We start from the raw sequence: 17,772 nt of genomic DNA on the forward strand, positions 1-17,772 counted from the left end.
ATCTGTAAAGGATACATTTCCCGTGGCTCGGGCACAATTGCATAGCACACTCTGCCGTAGGGCATCTCCACTTCTTGTATCCTCACCGGCATACTACACAGCAGTCTCAGCAGCCGGGCCTCTTCACTTCTCGTATCCCCGCTGCGATGACATTTTCCAATCTCTGCCATAAGGCTTCTTTGCTTCTTCTATCCCCCTTGTAATGCTTCACATGACGGACTGCACTGGATAAATAGGGGAATTTCTGTTCATTCCCAATCTTCTCTGCCTCACACAAATCACCAACTTTACTTCCCCCACTTAAAACTCCTTTTCTTCCTGCTTTCGGCACACATTGAGAAACGTAGCGGGTCCATTCCTCAGAATCTGTTTTGCCATCAGCAGATCGCGTAATATGCAGCTGCTGCTCTTTTCTGCACCAAGAGTTCTGTGACACTGTCTTGGGAAGAACGTCCATTCGAGCATGACCTGCACTGATGTTTGTCATTCACTCATCAGTTACAGTCATCACCTTACTCATGACTTAAACAAACTGCACTCCACAAATCATCTGTCTTCAAAGTATACATTTCCAAGCACTTATGCTTCTATCTTCAAACACGTGTATATTTTAAACATCAATAAGTCTCACAATTCTTTGGAAAACAACTCTCAGGAGCCATACTTCCTTTCCTTTTTATGAGGCTCTGAGACTGACTAGTTCCCCTTCAATCTTCTCTGCCCCTGAGATCAGCGCAATTGCTGATCTTGTCTCTGTCACTAGAGCTGCTCTGGCATTATCTCTGGACACTATACTTCTCATTGTACTGTCCCCCACCAGCTCATGGGCACCATATCTTCTACGGTTTCACTTTATGGACCAAAGTTTTCCTCTACTTCAAAAGTTCTACCTTTGGGAGGCTGCTTCAATATTGGGGTGTTTTGCCTCTTCTTCATACGTCTACTTTTGGGGGCCTGCTTCTCTCTTGAAGCGTTTTGCCTCTGCTTCTAGCTCCTACTTTTGGTGCCTCACTCATGGGGCTTCACTTCACTTCTGGGGCTTCACCACACTTCCCCATTCAGTTTGCTTCTGACTGTACCTCAAAATATTTGCCCCATGTCTCTGCGCAGGTTCTTCCCCCTTCTTAGGTGATGGGACTTACTTCTTGTTCTCTGGGGGGCAGTGGTTCCTCTTCTTCTTCTGCTGCTCCCCCCTCAGCAGTCTTCTTCTTGGTTTGTCTAGGAATAGAAGCACATTATGTGGGAGCAAGTATCCTGGGGGCAACTGTTACCCACTCCCAGGGACACATATGCACCCACAATAAGATAGTCCATAGTGAACCCTGGCTTGTGGGGTCTAATCAGTCACCCTGAACCCAGAAAAGGAACCCACGGTTGGAGTGAGATTAGGAGATAGGATGTTCACCTCCATGGTGGATACAGGGGCCACCATGTCCGGTATAAGGGAACAAAAGTTTCTTTTAACCAACAGAAACATTGACATGCATGGATTCTGTGGTGCTATTACTACAGTTCCATTCACATACATTCTATTCACAGAAGATCTACACATCACCATAGTGACACAGAATGTGTTATCACCATTATTATACAGTACAGAGACACCCACACACTTATTGAGAAGACATCTCTTGAGCAAATTGAATATGACTATTTCATTTACAGAGAAAGGGATAGTGTGCTCCACACCAGGCATGCACTACACCAGAGCAGCAGCAGTAGTCCAAGCGCTATGCAGCACCAGCGTGGTTGGAGAATTACACATAAACAAACAAATGTTCATGTATACACAGTCCTGATAGGATGGTTTCCTGGGGTGCAAAACATGATGTTCCACCTGCACACATAATGTGTATTCAGACCGGCTGTCCCACAGCAAAAGGCACCATGAGTTATGTTTACCCTTCACATAAAAGCAGTGATCACCAGAAAAGACACAATCATTCTAACAGGCACAGAGGAAGAGAGAATAGAATGGTGCACGGTATTGTGTATAGACCCCACATTGCCACTAAGAGAAATAACTGAAGAGAAATTGTTCACAGAGAGGGGAGTCGAAGAGGACATATTGTTTGAGATATACATACATTATCAAACGGCTATACAACATAGAGAAATACCACTAACAGTATTCACTGCCACAGCACCACCATCACGATTATATGAGGACAATGCAAAAGTGCCCAATTGCCTATGGGTTGACAACCCCATGACGTAAGGTTACTGAACAGCATCGGAACAGTGCGAATCAAACTCAAACCAGTTGCAATACTCCCTAGAGTGAAACAATACTCATTATCTGAAGAGGCAGAAGCAAGGAATACATGAAACCATTACAGCACTGTTTGAGCAAGGCATCCTAGAACCACCTACTTCCCCATGTAACACACTTATCTATCCTGTGAAAAAGCAAAAGGCTTATCATGGAGGTTCATACAAGATCTCTGCCCTTTAAACAACATAGTGGAAGCAGAATATCCATTTTTGCCCAATCCAGCCTCAATACTCTGTGATATACCCTCGATTCAGTTTATTTCAATGAGATTGATCTCAGAAATGCATTTTTTTCGGTGCCATTCCATTCAGATTCTAAGTATCTCACCATGTTCACATACCTCGGACAGCAATACCAACACCCCCATTTGCCATAAGGTTACTGTAATTCCCTCAGTGTCTTCAAAAGGGTCCTTCAGATGGACTTAGGAAACATACAAAACCTAGCATAGTGCTGAAGTACATAGATGATTTGTTAGTTTGCAGCACAACAGAAGAACAGTGTAGGGAAAACACTACAGAGCTCCTAAAACTCCTCGTAGACATGGGGTACAAAGTTGACAAAGAGAAGTTTAAGTTTGGCCAAAAGGAGGTTGTGTACTTGGGAAAGATACTATCTTTAGCAGGGAGAATAGTAACCCCAGACAGAGCCACAGCAGGGCGAAAGTCAGCACTGCTGGGTACAGTCAAGGAGACACAGCAGTTCCTAGGGTTGTGTAACATTGTCGGACATGGATTCTTGACTACTCCACATATGTCAGGCCCTTACTGCAATCACTAACATATGCCCAAAAAAGGTCTTGAATGGACAGACGAGATGACAGAATGTTTTGAATATATTAAGATAGCAATCAGCAATGCCCAGTTTCGGCAACGCCAGATTACAACAAGCCATTTTAATTATTCTCACATTTGAATGGACCGGTAATGACAGCAGTTCTCACACAATGATCATCCCTGAAACATAAGCCCTTGGCATACTACGGTGGACTTTCAGACCCAGTAAGGCAAGGCCATTTCCCATGCGAGCAGGCTCTGGCAGCCGCTGCATTTACAATTCAGAAATCTGTCTGTAACAATATATGTTGAGCATGCAGTTTTTACCATTCTGTAAAGAAACAAGTCAACACTCACCACACAGAGACCATCTTGGTATGAGGTAATATTGTCCAACCCAGCAATTACCATAGTTAGATGCTACATTGTGAATCCAGCAACATTTGTAGCAAAACCTGTTGAGTCACAAGATCAGATACAAAACTCTGCTGTGTATGAGGGAACTTCTGAAGAAAGCAGCAGAGTGAGTGTGGATACAGTAGATACAGGAGAGATACTTTGCGTTGATGGGTCATCAATAATGAATCAGGGGTGTGGTCAGGGGCACACAGGTGCTGTAGTGGTGAGATATGTGAACGGTCAGGAAGAAGATTATCAGACAATAATGCAAAAGAGATTACCGTCTCACTATTCAGCACAAGTAGCAGAGCTCATAGTACTGATAGAAGCACTTAAGGTATCATCGGACAATTACATCACTATATTTACTAATTCAGCATATATAACATCAACAGTACAATCAGGTCTATCAAGATGGAAAAGTAGAGGATACAGAAGGTAAGATGAGATGGGTCCCTAGTTCAGCATGCAGCACTGATATCTAGACTAATAGATATTCTCAGAATCTATCATTGGAACTTTCGTGACTATGCAGGTGTCCCCCTCCGACTCCTCAACTGGTTCTTCTGGGAAGTCATCTGAGGACAGGTTCTTCTTCTTTCCCCTCTGAGGTACTGTCTTCTTCTTTCCCTTCTTCTGGAAGAGATGAGGGCGGGCTCCCCCAGAGGCCACTTTGCATAATAAGCTGTCTGTCAGGCAGTGGGGACTCTGAGGAGCCAACCCCAGTCCAGGGAAAAGCTGTGAGGCACAAACATGCTTGTGCCCTTAGAAGGTGCAGACAGATTCTGCTTGGTAGGTTGGTAATCCAAGGTAGCAAAGTACCAAAGAATCCAGTGATGGTCAGGTAGGAATTCCACAGGTAAGTACTGCAGCGGGATCAGGATTCAGTTCAATCAAAAGGGCAGAGAACTAAAGGACTCCAGGTACCGGAATGCAACAAGCAGGTAACCCAAGGTCATGTAAGTGAACAATAGTCAAGAAAAAGGAAATGAAAGTGGTCCGGGAACGTACAGCTGATCAAAAAGTATGTTGGAAAATGGGAGTCCACAAAGGCAGAAGGAGAAACAGAGAACTGCCAACAACGGGAATGAAGCAACATAATGCTGAATGTGGGAGGCAACAGAGAAGTGCAAGGATGCGCAAAAGCGTTAGAGGAGAGAGAGCAAGAGGATACCATTAAGCAAAACAACTAGCATCTCTCCTAGCAGTAGAGCAGGGTTGCAACGTACTGAGGCAATCCACTGATGCCTGGATATACATGGTGGAGGCCATGTTGCTGGAACACTAGACCGCAGAGACAAGTTCCAATGGTAACCTGTCAGGACCATAATGGAGTCTTCCAGCGATCCCATACCTTACAGGACCACTTCATGACAAATATATTGAAAGCAATTGTGAAGTGCACAGCACACAATTTAGGAACAGATCCAATTTCACATGGAAATGGAGCTGCGAATACAGTTGCCAAACATGCAGCTTATGTATCCTTTCCAATTGAAAGCAAAGTGCCTGACACAGCAGTGCAGCAAGAGCAATTACCAGAATCTTACAACTCACTGTTTAAGGCGCACATTGTAGAGTTGCAGGAAAGAGCATCACTCCAATAGAAAGCATTATGGGTGAAGCAAGGGTGCACATTATCAACCACTGATATGGTATGAAGACAGGATGTCACAGGTAAAGTAGTGATACCTTTAGAATTACTGTTTGGGTGGTCGATAAAGGGCCCATTGAGAAAGAAGGGTTCATGTTGCGTGCGTCATATTGGTGACTGGGGGAATGGCGATGTTGACGCAATGTTGCGATATAGTATGTATCTTGTGTAGTTCACAAGGAAAGGATAAGTGCTACTTTTTTGTGTTACTTTGTGTTTAAGTTGATACATTTTAGATTTGCACACACGCAGCAAAATGATGTCAAATTTTATGATGCAAATAGAAACAGTGTAAGGGTGTGGTGTGCCTCATAGCACCGAAAAGGTGGGCAGTGAGGAGCTTCATATGCACATGCGACATTTGCAATGGAGAAACCACTGTGAACATACATGCACAGACATATATACATCTGGGTCTTTAGTGACATGTGTTCAGGATGGTTGGGGGTACATGGTGAATATCCAAATATGTATGCGGTAAGTCCTCTCATAGCTAAAGTTTGTGCAGGCCCAGAAGCCTGGGTTGGTGAGATGAACTCTGTGTGACTGGGAAAACTGGTTTAACAAGGTTGAGGACTGAGGAAGGGCAACGGGTGGCTGCAATGATTTCAGATGGTCTGCTACAGCCAGGCTCAGGTTTGTATGACTTGGTTCTAATGCAGGGTGGAGATTCAGTCTTTTTGAGTACATGGGCATCTGTTGTTTGTTGTCCATGGAAGTCCGGCCAACTGGTGGAGTTAGTTTGAGACCAAGTAATACAGCCGGTGTGAAGGGACATTTAAGGGCAGAATGGACAGATGGTTTATGGGTTTAGATCAGGTTCTCAGCATGTGCCCAATGGCCATGCATGCTCAATTGGTAGTTGTATAGATTTGTCTGAATTAGGAACACCACCAAGACTTTGGTGGATAAGATATTTATCAGCATTTCAAAGGGAACTTGATTTTTTCTTCCCCTCTTCCTATCCCTTACTTTGTGTTAAGTTGATCAGCGGTCCATCCGCACATTGTTAAACATTGCCTTAGAGCATCTTCACTACTCTACACATGCACCCAAGCATCATATCGCTGCTGATGTCAGCCAAGATTGGTTTGTTCTATCATCGAGCATGTGGACACATTTGCGGGCAATTGTACAACATGCCACATGTTCAGTCCTGGCCACAAGTTGAAAACACTGAAAGCAACATTAATGCACCCTTCAGGGCCCTTCAAGGAACTCTATGTTGGCTTCAATGACATGGCCAGCAGGTTAAGTCATTTTTCTTACATGATTGTAATAGTATGCCCATTTTCTCGATGTATTGAGGCATATCCATGTGTACACGCTGATGCAAGTCTGTAGCCAAATGTTTGATCAGCAAGGTATTTCCAATGTGGGGAATATGTGATAACCTGAGGTTCGGTAATGGCCCTGATTTTACAAATTAACTCTTCTGTGAGATAACAAAATTACATGGAATCAAACGTAAGCTTTGCACAGCATACCATCCACAAGCCAATGGAATAGTGGAAACTTTTGTTGAAGAACAAGTAAGCAAAAATGCAACACACTGAGGAGGAGCTGGCTATATTGCCTGCCTATAGCACTGCTCATTTTGCGTAACCAGCCATGCAAGGACCACCACTTGTCACTGCAAGGTGGTGACAAATGGGGTACTACTGCCTTAAAACAGAGAATTCTGAATCTTCAGGCATTTTTTTTAATTCACAGATATGTATTTACCATAAGCAGTAACACAAACCCCTAGATGTACCTTTTTTCTTGCAAGATGTGGCTCACACGGATTTTTGTTTTTTTACACACAAACAAGATCACTCAAACACACAAACACATGCTGAGCAAACAACGATTACAGATGCAGCCTTATTTTCCCCATTTTGATTAAAAGCCTACAATTACCAGCATGCAAATTAATGGTAACCAAAATAAATCTAAAGAATCACAATGAAACTAAAACGTTCACAAAGCCAGCTATGTTTCACTTGCCATGCAGATTTATAAATTTATGCACCCTTTCCGTTTATAATCAGCCATCATTTGCACCTCTGGTGACAATGGCCACAACCCACATATCCCATTTACTTTTGTTACTGATTTTTAACCCCTTGTTGGGACACTGCTTGACCCCTTCAAGACCAGATGCAACACATCCTCTGACCATGCACACATCTTTTTATTGTTTGCTTTGCAAGAAGAACAGAGGGAGAGTGCAAGGGAAGAGGCCCAGGGACTACAGACACCACAATAAATACACAGCGCTCCTTCTGGAGTCTGATACGAGGAGCTACCAGTGGTTCCAGATCTACTGGTTGGAGAACCTGGGTATAGAGCCTCCAAAAATGATAAAGTGTGCCACCTGACTAACCATGATCCATCAGTCAGTCCTTACACCAGTTCTTTGCTCAGTCAGTCGTATGGATTGTACAATCTGCATATAGCTTTGCTTTCCCTTCTGAAATCTACCCTCTGTTCATAACCAACATTCATTGCTTTTCTCAGTTTAGTGAAAAATATGGCCCTGTCTACACCATTTATTTGGGCTCCAAACCTACTGTGGTGTTGAATGACTACGCCGCAATAAAGGAAGCGCTAATTGATCAAGGAGATGATTTTAGCGGCCGCGGAGACACACCTATGTTCCACCGATTTACTCAAGGAAATGGTAAGAATATCAATCTCAGATTTCTGTATGGAAAAAACATATTTAACTAAAACTGTTTTTGGAAGTTTCGCAGGCGGTTAAGGAAATGATGCACTTTACTCAGAAAGGGACCTTTGGAAAAGCATTGTGGTTGTAATGGAGTATACAGAGTGTTCTATGCAGACTGTATAGGGCATTCTTTGTAAGTGGAGTTTCCTCAGTAGTTTTCTCTATAAAGTAAGTGGAAAGTGGAAAAAGTATCTCAACATTAGCAGAATCTTTAACATCATTCCTCCTTTTTGTATCTTCTATAGTTCTTAACTCGGAAACACTTTACAATAGTTATTGAAATTGTATATCTAGTAGGGATATCACAGAAAAGATAAACGAAAAAGACAAACATGCATAATAATGGTCCTGAAAAAAGCAAACATTGCAGGAAACAAATGAAGCCAGCCCACTGGTGTTAGCAGTGTGGACATCACCGTTCTTATTCCCCTGGGTTTTGAGAAATTGCATGGAATGGAGTGCCATTCACACAATTGAAAGTGCTGTTGAGCTACACCCTTAATTTGATTTGATAAAAGCAAAGGGTTCTTGGCTAACATCACTTTGGTATTCCCCACATTACATTGAGATAGCTCTCGATTTTTAGTGTGAAGTATTCTGAGTTTGTAATTCAGTTAGTGCTGCTGAAGTGTTATACCAATCAGTTCTGCATTGCTGCTTGGTGGTCTCCTCTGTTGGAATGGCCACCCGAATGTTGGATAACTGTGAACATGAGAGTGCAAGTGATATCCCATTGTGTAAGTTTGTTTTCTCAGCCATAACCCTACTTCTTGTACTATTCTCTCTATGCAGGTCAATGTCCTAAAGTAAACATTTATTAAATAAATTGTTTCAGGGAAACAAATACACCCTGTAAGATTTATCAGCATGCTGCAGCCCATCTAGTCACAGGCATTTGGTAATACAGCCACATCATCCCATCCTTGAAAGAGCTACACTGTGTACTCCTCCACCCTTAAACCATCGTGCATCAAGGTGAAGGATTGACATCTAGGAAGGGTGTAAAAAGCCCTAGCTTTTTTGATTCTTATAAATAATAAATTGACATTGCTAATCCATTTTATAACAGGTGGTCTGCTAGTTTCCTGATCTGAAATCACTGTTCTCCAGTGGCACTGAGAAGCTTCAGGGGACACAGGTGTCCTGTTTGACAGCTGCTGTGACAGCCAGGTCACTGAAGTGCAGCGGTTGCTTTAATGTCTACGCCTCTGTTACAAAACCATCATAATTATGATAGACTTTCCACCTGATAGCAGGATAATCTTGCAATATGAGCAGTGCCTATTTTGGGTTGGTGGTTGTTTATTGACATAATTAATAAAGCCACTTCAGATTTGTAGTATACCAGTGCCATTCCTGTGAGCTATGGCAGCTATTGGAGGATATGTGGATTCAAGGCACTTGGCTTAGTGAATTCTAATGATTGGGACAAAAAGCAGGAAGCATTCCCCTGATGACTATCTGGAAGGAAAGGTGACACCTCCCTTGCCAGGACTGGAATCTCCCAGCTTGAGATGCTCCTGAGAGCTTGGCTTCAAAGAGGCAATTCCATGACAAAGGCCTGCCTCATAGTAGTGGGCTGTACACCAGAGAGCCTGTAAAGCTGCAAGCTGGGCTAGGGGTGCAGTAGCAACAGTAAGAGAGCACAAGTGGAATTGAGGAAGGATGACTCCATCTTACTCTTCTGTGGGGTTTTCTCTGCTTACTGCCCAACACCTCCGGCACAATAAGGCCCTCTGTGTATGGCATGTGAAGGCAAGGGTTACTGTCACAAGGACAGATCAGCGGTAATTCTGCCAATGTGGCTGTTTTTGGGCAGTAAGGCAGAGGAATTACCTCCATCATTCTTCTAGATGTTTTCCTACCACCTTTACTCCAAACTTCGGCAGTGTATACCATCATTTGTGGCCAAACTGCCAAACTCATTATAAAGCCATTTGTCTGTTCTCTGGAGCTCTTGTGTTTAGACTTCTCTTTCTGTGCCCCAAACTGAATGATTTCAGTCAACTTGTTGGATGAACTCCATGTTTCAATTCCATGTGTGAAACAGTTCAACTTTGTATGCTTACCCATTGACTGGCAGAGCTTCCCATTAGAGATTACAAAGGTAAATGATGTGTTCTGTGACACACAAGCTCTTTAAAGACCAATACCAGAAACAAAGTAGCACCATTTATTGTAATATCTCATGATGCTAATATAGCGGAAGCATATTATATACCACTTCTACTACTAAACATGCCTTTGTTGCTTTCTGTTCATCTCAGACATTTTAATTGGTGGCTTTCTAGTCTGCATAAAAGGGTATGCTCTTCTTGCTACATGTTGTCTGAAAATGGGTATTATGTCAGAAATGTATGAGGTGAGGAAACCTATATTCTAGGTCTACATTGTCGGCACTATGTAATTGTCAACAATTTCCCCCTCATGTTGTATTCAAAAGGATTGATTCTCACTGGGAACCTTCTGTAAGAATACACACTCCTCAATGAGTCATACAGTACAGCTATACATCATGTTCTTAGCCCATAAAAGCACATATTGATGCAAAACAGAAAGACAATTATCATGAGAACAATATATAAAAACACAAGATAAGAGCAACCATTCTTCAATAAAACCATCTGCTTTCCTTGTTTCATGATTTAATAAAAAAAACTAGAATCTAGAGTAATTACTTCATGATGCATGGTTCCCTTCCCTCCTACAGTGAAAAAAGACATACTTGTCTAAGGCCGTCATATTTGGGACAATATAATGGAAAATTATCAACGGATGCCACCAATTGTGGGCCAGATACTTGTATTTGATGATGGCCAATCACTTGTGAAATCAAAAATTGGAAGGACATTTGAGTCTTCAAAATAAGGTTCAGGTTAACCACAATGTTAAAGAATACATAACTTAAAACTTTGACAGATTTTTGATGGAACTGATCACTGAATCGGTAATCACCATACAGTCATCAAAGAGATGGGAATAGCAAATTACATCCAAAATAATTGCTATGTGCCGTAACCATTCTCAGGAGAGGCTCCCGAGGGTGGAGGTTAAATCCACACATTACCTCACTATACCCTTTCCAATTTGAAGTTTTAGGGGGAAGAATCCAATAACCCATTGGTTTGGTAAGAATATTATACCTTACAGATGTATGGTTTGATTATAAAAACAGTGATGTCGGCAAACTCAAAGGGATCCCAAAGATCTGTTTTACAAATGTATTTTCAGTAAGCTGTAGGGTTGTTTTATTTTTAAATCACCAGATTTTAAAACCATACAATGCAATAGGCAGAGCTTCCAAACTATTAAGCTAGGAAGTGGGAGCACTTTTCCTAATTGGAAGGTCAGTTGAAGCAGTGCTCATTTTTGTCCTTGATGAGGTAAGTTGCTGTTGCTAATTGGCTGCGAACCAACACTTATTTGTCTGGAAACTAACTCTCAGGTAATCAAAGGAACTCCCTCCTTCATAGATTCCCCTTTTTCCGGAAAATGTTAGCTTTAATAATTTTAGATACCTGGCAAGCCATTACCATTGTTTTCAATGTAGTAATCATCATTTCCCTTTTTTTGTAGAAAACAACAACTAGCTGAAGCCGTTTCCTTAGGCCTACCCACACTTTAGAGATAATTACTGTATTTTTGCCATACAATAGAATGACAATCTTTCTGTTAGCAATTTTAGGGCCATCAGCCTGGATATTCTAACTGCTAAATCATTAATATACAGCAGGAATAAAATTGTCACCAAGACACATTCCTGTTGTACACTAATATAGGGAATGGGCCTATTCTCTCACCACCTTGCCCCTACCCCACAACTGCGGTCTTGTGCTCATATAACCTTATTATTGGGTTTAGAATGTCTAACTGTATTTTTATATCAATTAGGATTCTCCATGAAATGCCCCTCTCTACACTATGGAAGGCAGTTTTAAAAAAGAATACATGCAATAAATAGCATTTCTTTCCTTAAGGTCACAAGCTTTTCAAGGAAAATTAAAGATCCTGATGTATTTTTCCCAAACCTTTTTTAAAGCCTGGCTGGAAATAGGAGAACATTCTTTCATCTTGACCCAATTTTCAAGATGCTGTAAAAGGTTCTTTCCATACAGCTTAGAGTGGCTATCAATGGAAGATATCGGTTGATAGTTCCCAGGGGATTGATACTCCCCTTTCTTGAAAATCAGAACAATTTCTGCCTGATTAGAACTGAAAGGTACATAACCTACATTATTCAACACATTAAAAAAAAAGAACATTAGAATGGACAACCGGAGCTGGGGCTCTGTATTGAAAATGGCAATAGGCAATGTGTCCCCTCCTGGGGCTTTACTGATATTTGAGAATTCAATGCAGAACTCACTTCAACCTCTGCAATAATTAAGGGTACTGAAAGATCTTTTAAAATATCCTCACAAATAAAAAGGTTCCCATTCAGAAACCCACAGAGGTTACCAAAATGCTTGAATCACGTTGACCTGGTAATGGTCAATTCAACTTTGTGCTAGTAAAATAATTATTGGATTAGAGCTCAGAAATGGTTTGCCAAAAGGTATGATGTAATTATTTTTTGATGACTTCCATTTTTCTGATTCAGATGCGTTTTTCTTTTTGGTAAACATCTCTTTGTAAGTAGCTCAAAGATTAGGGAAGCAGGCGGACCTGAAGACATGTGTAAGCGCATTTAAGAGCTCTGATTTTACAGATTGATATTCCTTGCATTACCATGAGCTATGTGTCTGATCCTTTTCCTTAACAACCTTCATTGGTTAAGTAACACATTTACCCCTAGCAGTTAGAGGGATTGATAGATGGATTGTACAATGTGTTTATTACTATCTCTTTCTAGTAAACACCTCTCAAGAAAAGGACAATAGAACACAAACTTAATGGAGCATTAGATGTGACTCATCTACTGTTATTTTAGAGCCGAATAGCTGTGCATAAACTGTCATCTATGTATTTGGAAGACTTACAACTATTGAGGAAAATGATCACTCACAACTCTGGTCGAATGGTGAACACTTCATTAGTACAAAGCAGTGATAGCACAAACCCAACAGCAACACAAGACAAACATTTCTGAGCGTCACCTTCCCTCTGATCCCCCAGGGTTGATGCTTTCCAATGTAATGGTCTTTCCCAACAGGTCATGTTTGCATACTAAATTCATCCAGCTAGCAAAGAAAAAAGCCTCATTATATCAGCCTTTGATACCATTTCAGTTCTTTCATGTACGCCACTGTTGTCAGTGAGTTCACCCGGTCGTAACTCAGTCAAGGTGCCTACACTCCTTAAAGTTTCCCAAACACGTTCAGGCAAGCAAGAGTGTTAGAATGTGGTGGCTTCTGCTCTCCTGTGCTTCTTTTCTTAAGAAAGTGAGAGCCTAGATCCTGCTTGAATATGCCTAATGGAAAACATGCCAGAAGCGAGAGATGAGACAGAGAGCATTCCAACAAGCTAAGCAAGAGGCCTTCATTGCAAAGGCATGGGCAGTGCATCCTACAGTCTCTACCTCATGAGCAATACATGTTATTTGAGCACGGCAGATTACAGGGCATAGTCACTATAATACTGCAGTACCAGGCACAGGGAGTGCATCATATTTTCATTTCCAAATGTTCCTCCACAGTCCCATCCTATGAGACCTTCACTCAGTCTCATTACAATCATCTCCAGAGGGACAAACATCACATTCCAGCAGGTCATAACACTTGATATCTTCTTCAACCTGACAGTAAAGCACTGGTTTTGACACTTCAGAATAGTTGTTACATAACCGATAGTAAAGGCGTTTGCCCACCATTGACAGACAAGACTGTCCCGAGATTATGACAACCACTATGAGCAGAATCTGTCTGATAGGTGCCCCCAGGGATACCAGTTGCTCCTCAATCTACATCCCGAAGGATCAGGATGCCTCCGGCCTAGTGTGCAGGAGGCTTAAAGTGTGCCGAATGTTTGTAATGATGCCAGAAATATTACTTGCATGTTCTGGTATAAAAGTGCAGCACTCACTCTTCGCAACTGCACAGATGTCTCCCTGAAAGGCCAGAACCATTTCTAATGTCATGCGATTCTGACGAACCATGTTTCGGAGGGCCACCTGTTCCTGGTACAGCATATATAAGGAGGAGGCTATCCTATTTGCAATATGCTCTACCAACAGTGAGAGATGTGTTAACCAATTTCTGTTTATCTTAATCCTCAGTGCTTGGTATCAGGTAACCCTGAACTGCAATGAAGTCCTCCTTTGAAAAGCTTTGTTTAGGATGAGCCAGTGCGGGGAATGTAGAGGTATGATGCACTGCAGGCAGAACATATACCATGTAGCAACTCCGTCCCCACTGAATCAGTAACTATGGGTATGCCTTATCTCCACAGGTGAAAAATGTTCTGGGATAAGTAGCATCCCAGGGAAATGTGAAATTCTAGCCGAAAGCAAATATAAAACATTATTAATTACCAAAACAGAATAAGTAGACAGATAATATTGGAATCTTCTGGTTCCCATGAACACAGTGAAGTGCATCACATTTTCATTTCCCAATGTTCTTCCACAGTGCCATCCTATGATACCTCACTCCAGTCTCATTATAATCATCTATAGAGGAACAAACATCATATTGCAGCAGGTCATAACACTTGATATTTTCTTCAACATGACAGTAAAGCACTGGTTTCGAAACTTCAAAAACTGTGTTACATAAACAATAGTAAAATCTTTTGCCCACCATTGATAGCAAGATGGTCCTGAGATTATGACACCACTATGAGCAGTATCTGCCTGATAGATGCCTCTAGGAACCCTGGAAATATCTGACACTGGCACGCTCTTGGCGGCTTCACTGTCAGTGGTGTCGGTGGTCGTGGGAGAGCTGGAGCCAGTCTGTGGAAGATCGTTTGGCGGTGAAATGAAACCACCAACTCGGGAGGCTACCGTGCACAATGTGTCACATGAATCCAGGCCGGATGCTGGCACACTTCACTGCTGAGTCGGTGGTTACCAAAACTTGAAAGGGACCAAGCCATCTCCATTGAAGTGCAGACTTTCTCTGTTGAAATTTCCTTAAGACCCAGTGTCTTGGGTGCAGAGGGTGGCAGGGTCCCTTAGCTGGTTCATGCAGAGCTGCCCAAACCTGGGCATCAAGAGATCAACCACCTATAATTAGCGTGCTACAATACTTCATCAAGGTATCATCTTCTAATGATAGGCTTGAGACAGCTGGAGGTGCACATCCCTCCTGATAGGGCGACCACTAAGAATCTTGAGGAATGACAACCTATATTTATGCTGGGGATTTTTTCTCATAACAAAAAGAACCAGGGCAGGGCAGGGAAGGGCAGGGCATGGGGCCATTTTAACCTATTTTCCATAAACACTTTAGAAAGCCTTTACTTGAGGTCACCATTTCGGCATTCTGCATGTGCGCTAGACCGAGGATGATATGAACAATGTCTTATCCCTAAAGCTTATGAGTAGTGAGTGTGCACAACCTCTTTTTTCTATTCTCTTCTGTTTAGGTTTAGAAGTGATAGTATTTACTCTGTATGAGGTGAAAACCCACTGAAAATGTGCCTCTGTGAAGGGCACTACAAATTCAAGCAAAAACAAGACCTTAGCTACAAAGCCAGTGGTATGGACTGCACTCCCAAAAACCACATAGTGGTATTTAATTATATTTGTGGGAGACTCAATGAAAAAACACATATAGGTTCAAACAAATATTTTTTTTCAGTTTTCTTTTATTCACAATTTATCTTTAAATATAATGTCATCAGTGGTCTGCAGGAGCATATCAGAGCCAGGGCCTATGTATTTCGGCCGATGACATCCTTCTTCAGGGCGAGTACTGTCTATTCATTAGGTCAAAAATTAGAGTTGGTAGTCCATTGCCAAACAACATTTGATTGTATGATGCACATTGTAAAACCCAAATTCAAGTTCATGGCACTAATGGTATATCACGGATGCTTAAATCCTTGAAGCATCCGTGATATACCATTAGTGCCATGATATTACCAGATGTCAACAGATATTCATTTGTATTGAAAACAGATATGTATGACCATATTTCCAAAATATATATGTACGTAAAGTTGAGTTGCATGGGTAGAAAAAAGTGAAATAAAATAAATAAAGAGCACAATTGTGTCAACTCGTATGAAACGCAATATGTCATCTTACTGTGTATGAGCTGATGTGGTCATGTTCTAACCTGATACTGTTTGCAACTTCGATGTCCCTGTAAGGTAATTATAACTATATCGTCACTTTGATGTGTTGGCACAAGATATACCATACAAGTGAGTATATACAAAATACAATGATTTCTTTCCTATTCAACTTGCAATTGAAAGAAAACGCATTGGAAAAGTAGAGTTTTGTGTCACTCAGTAAGAACTTGAATCTCTGTTAGGAGATGCAGAAAAAATTATAAGGATCGTGTGTTGATTATACTAAAATGACCTAGCGAAATGACTAGTATTACTGCGCTTGTGTGGTTCGCCGTATCTCTTACCTGTGAGGCGGTCAGTGTACGCCCTTTGAACGCCATGGAGACGCATTGTACGAAGCATTAGTTATTCGTTGTTGCAATGCGTTGTCATAGTAACTGTGTTGGTTTTCAACACTGCACACGGTCGGCCATCTTGGAATGATCAGTGTATGCCTCTACTCCGTAGGTGTGTTATAATAATGGGAATTGATTACTGTTACTGGATCTCTAAATCTCTCAATTGTTAATGATTTGAATAACTGAATAGATAACTCCTTGTGATGCGGCGATATAAAAAAAGATATCAGCAGTCGGTGTAAGACACGGTAGTGCCTAATTAAAATGTGTCTTGCGTCTGCTCGTCGTCAATGGAACTCATTCTGCAATGACAAATATGGATTCGAAGTATGTAAATAAAGGGGCTTGCTGAGATACTGGTATTGGCTGATTTCTGAGCTGTGAATCACATGTTGATGAGCAACCATAGTAACAGTTGTAACAGTGAAACAGGTTGCAAATGTTATTGACCGAAGTTCTAAGCTGTGTATTCCATGTTGATAAGCAACCATAGTAACAGTGTTATTAACCGAAAATGTAAGTATGTTTGAACAGCATGAATTTCTTATACAAAAGCTGATGATATAGTGGTCTTGGTTGTGACATTAGTAGTATATAAATCAGTAAACAAAAGATCTTGGTGTTGCTGATTCAATGCGACTGCATTAGTCGTGATGCTTCGATGATTTTATAGGAAGCAGCTCAAATCAAATTCTTCGTTGATTCCACCAGGTAAGAGAGCAATTAATCTCTCAATCCAGAAAGCCTCTTTTTGTGCTTGTATTTTTTTAATGTCTGTGCTGTAGCCTCTAGTTTATACTGTTTCTAACACCATAAATTATAATTGTATTCTCTCACAAGTTATTGGGTGTGACACTGTTTCGCCCTTAATGATGTTATGGCAATTCCCAGAATTGAGGCATGGAAAGGTTCTTGGATGTTTATCTGGTGTTTTGAATGTTGTTCTGTCTCGGGCAGCAACTAACATATTTCAAAGGTTGTTGCTTTTCAGATAGACAAATGCTGGTGGACGTGAAAACAAGTCCTTTGTTCTACTTTTGCTAGTCAAAATGCTCCACCGATTTAGGATGCTTTGCTTAATTTGCAGACAAATCTGGGCTCTCTTGGTTTAGTGTGTTAAGTAAAAGATTGTCACATCCTTTGCATATATACAGATGATGTGGAACGTGTAAATAAAGTCTATGCAGTGATCCAATATTGGATAGCCAGTACTGGGATGTGTTGGAATTCCACCAAAACCGAGCTCGTGCCATTTGGCTATCCCCAGGCCAGATCCAAATTGGATAGTCACCATGTGGGTTTTTGCATTGAAAATCACTTTATCAAAACTGTGGTTAAAGTTAAAACATTGGGCGTGACTTTTGAGCCTTCTCTAA

General features: G+C 41.4%; 1 protein-coding gene across 1 annotated transcript in view; it reads left to right on the forward strand.

Moving 5' to 3' along the window:
• The window catches only part of LOC138566785 (cytochrome P450 2F2-like), a 541,781-nt gene that overhangs the window by 104,848 nt on the left and 419,161 nt on the right, over positions 1 to 17,772 (forward strand). Inside the window, exon 2 of the mRNA XM_069644435.1 lies at positions 7,607 to 7,769. Within this exon, the coding sequence (XP_069500536.1) occupies positions 7,607 to 7,769 (163 nt within the window). The remainder of the gene's footprint in view (positions 1 to 7,606; positions 7,770 to 17,772) is intronic.

This window comes from Ambystoma mexicanum, chromosome 2p (genome assembly GCF_040938575.1).
Source record: "Ambystoma mexicanum isolate Mex_15411 chromosome 2p, UKY_AmexF1_1, whole genome shotgun sequence".
In the NCBI taxonomy this organism is placed as follows: domain Eukaryota; kingdom Metazoa; phylum Chordata; class Amphibia; order Caudata; family Ambystomatidae; genus Ambystoma; species Ambystoma mexicanum.